The 3,235-nt window shown below is 34.3% G+C and overlaps 1 protein-coding gene across 1 annotated transcript; it reads left to right on the top strand.

Moving 5' to 3' along the window:
- Window positions 1–148: 148 nt before the first annotated feature.
- Window positions 149–2,570, top strand: LOC111084161 (ephrin type-A receptor 7-like; the record flags this gene model as incomplete). Its single annotated transcript, XM_022380946.1, has 3 exons — window positions 149–304; window positions 1,445–1,747; window positions 2,335–2,570. Coding segments are annotated over 3 exons (695 nt in total), but the record flags the coding sequence as incomplete, so codon positions are not given.
- Between the last annotated feature and the right edge of the window lie 665 nt (window positions 2,571–3,235).

The raw sequence follows: 3,235 nt of genomic DNA, 5'->3' as shown, positions 1-3,235 counted from the left end.
GTAAATTAATGTGTTACGCGTGGCTCAAATGTGTTAAAAACGAAACCCGATTGCTCACGTGATATTTTAGATTATTGGAAAATACCATATTTGTTATATGTTATATCAATGAACATTATTCAACTCATAGATTTTCTTCTTTTCGTAGTTTGTCCACTTGGAACTTACAAATCATTGGTTGGCGACGAACGATGTGCCAGCTGTCCCTTGCACAGTGCTGCCATCTATAAAGGATCCATTGAATGTCCTTGTGAGGATGGTTATTATCGAGCACCAGCAGATCCTAAACATTTCCCTTGTTCTCGTATGTAGTTCGACTTTTTGTTTGTTATTAAAGTACTTGTATTTGGTGTATTAATAACATCTTTGTTTGAAGAAAATTAAATATACTTACTATTCTAATGATTCCGTTGTTTGGGAGGAGAAATAATCTATTCTTACTTGAATTAGTCTTTTCTCTGACTTATTTGAACTTTTATAAAAAAAACAAACAATGTTTCTGTAAAAACGTTGCATCCAAACACGTGTAGTTTGGTCGTTGAACGGGTTAGGCGCGACCTAGGGGTTGGCGTTTCGGACCATGTATCCGAGGGTTCATGGTTCGCGACCCGTGACTGCAAAAAAAAAACAACAGCAACAACTCCCACTCCGCTACAACGTCATCGAAACGTGTAGTCGTCAATTTTTTGAAAGCCATAGATAGGCCTAAATAAAATGTTTTTAATTGTGTACCAGTTTAACGTTGAATATTATTTATGATTTTAACTTTATACACAAGTACCAAAATACTATAAGTGTCAACAAATTTAGATCACTTTGTTCTATTTTGATTCTTACTCACCAGGAGAAAGTCTTTTCCGAAACGTCGTTATAAATTTTAAAATGCCAGTTTTTCAAATTCATGTTTGCTTTTGGTGTTTTCCCGATGTTTTATCTTTAACTTTATTAAACCATACCTAAGTCATCTTCCTAATATTAATATTATGTATATTAAGTAAACTTCAAACTTATTGCTAAATTATTTCATAAGTTTTATGTATTGAATTATTACTCAAATTGACTTAGGCCTAATGTTAACTGATACTGATACCTAAATATCCCTTTTAATGTTTCTCATCAAACAAACTTAAGATTTATTGTTAAACTATAAGTTATAGTATATAAAGAAGTATACATTTTTAACTTACACTTAATTTTATTCAGGTACTGTTAAACAACTAAACTGCTTAAGCTTTGTGTTCCACAGTTGATATTTAACTTTAGAAAGCAATTGATTCAGGATTCTGATTTTAACCTACTATTATTTTAAAAACCTACAACCACCCTCCAGTTTCTGATCTAGACGTCGAAAAGTGGGAGTTTTTTTTTTCTGATGTTCTAGAATTTGTTAAATGTATAGATTAGTTAGAATGTTAATCATTTTTAACTTTTTTTCTTAACCTAGAACCTCCTTCAGCTCCTCAAAGTTTATTGGTCAGTTTTGTTGACCAGTCCACAGTCATTTTGACTTGGCAGCCACCCATACACTCTGGAGGCCGGAATGACACCACCTTTAGGGTTGTATGTGATGCATGCAGTAATGCCGTTTCGTATGTGCCCTCTCATACCGGCTTTACAGAAACGAAAGTCACAATTTCTGGTCTAAACCCCGCAACGACGTATGGGTTCCAGATACATGCTGAAAATGGTGTTTCTAGCTACAGTAGCAGTCAGTTTGTGGACATAGCGGTAACAACAGCTGCTTCAGGTTGGTAATACAATCAGTATCAATAGTGGTCTCATACATGATTTTAACTTGTGTTAGAAGTTACAAAATGATGCAATTAACCACTACTGTAACATCACATTAGTTTTACAAGCATAAAAAAAAGGCCTAACTTGTGTCAGTCATAAATATGTTATGAGTAGCACACATCCTTAAAGGTTAGTTTTCTGAAAAAGTTGATACAGAAACCAGGCAGGATTTGGACCCATGGTCCACTTGAAAAGCATAGAAAAATATTCAGATCCCACTTAGTTTCAGTTTTAGATTTTTAAATAACAAATTGTTGAAGAAGAAAAAATTAAGACTGGACCAATTTCAATATCTTCCAAGTAATATAACAACATATTCAAATCTATACTGAACCGTTCAAGTGTTGCTATATACAACTATAATTTTTTCCTACTCTTACAGCCAATCGTATCTTGTGTGTGTGTGTGTGTGTTAAGTATAATTTTATATATAACTATGACGTTTTCATTCGTACAGCCAATCATATTTTGTATTTTCCCATAAGAACCTCTGAAGTTGGTATATAGATGTTATTTAACATAGTTCTCTGTTCTCTCCAGTTTACCATGTTTCTACCACAACGTCCTGGGTGGTTCAAAATGTCAGGATTATCACTGTTAAGAGTACAAGTATTATCTTGACCTGGAACCCTCCAGGTGACCCTTTCACTTCCACAGAGCTGTACCAAGTTCGTTACTTTAAACGTGGAGAGGAAAAAAACTCATCTACCATTTTAACGAAGAAACCAGAGTCTTCTGTATCTGGACTGAACCATAAGACTGAGTATGGATTCCAGGTGTGTTGGTTACATTATTATAAAGTACTGAATCCAGGTGTGTTGGTTACATTATCATACAGTACTGAATCCAGGTGTGTTGGTTACATTATCATACAGTATTGAATGGATTCAATACTGTATGATAATGTAACCAATACACCTAGAGGTGTGTTGGTTACACTATCATACAGTATTGAATACAGGTGTGTTGGTTACATTATCATACAGTATTGAATCCAGGTGTGTTGGTTACATTATCTTACAGTACTGAATCCAGGAGTGTTGGTTACATTATCATACAGTACTGAATACAGGTGTGTTGGTTCCGTTATTATAAAGTACTGAATCCAGGTGTGTTGGTTACATTATCATACAGTATTGAATACAGGTGTGTTGGTTCCGTTATTATAAAGTACTGAATCCAGATGTGTTGGTTACATTATCATACAGTACTGAATCCAGGTGTGTTGGTTACATTATCATACAGTATTGAATACAGGTGTGTTGGCTACATTATCATACAGTACTGAATCCAGGTGTGTTGGTTACATTATCATACAGTATTGAATCTAGGTGTATTGGTTACATTATCATACAGTATTGAATCCAGGTGTGTTGGTTACATTATCATACAGTATTGAATCCAGGTGTGTTGGTTACATTATCATACAGTATTGAATCCA

Source organism: Limulus polyphemus, unplaced genomic scaffold (assembly GCF_000517525.1).
Source record: "Limulus polyphemus unplaced genomic scaffold, Limulus_polyphemus-2.1.2 Scaffold14222, whole genome shotgun sequence".
Lineage (NCBI taxonomy): Eukaryota > Metazoa > Arthropoda > Merostomata > Xiphosura > Limulidae > Limulus > Limulus polyphemus.
Note: the sequence above shows the minus strand (reverse complement) of the source record. Positions and strands in the feature narration are given on the sequence as shown.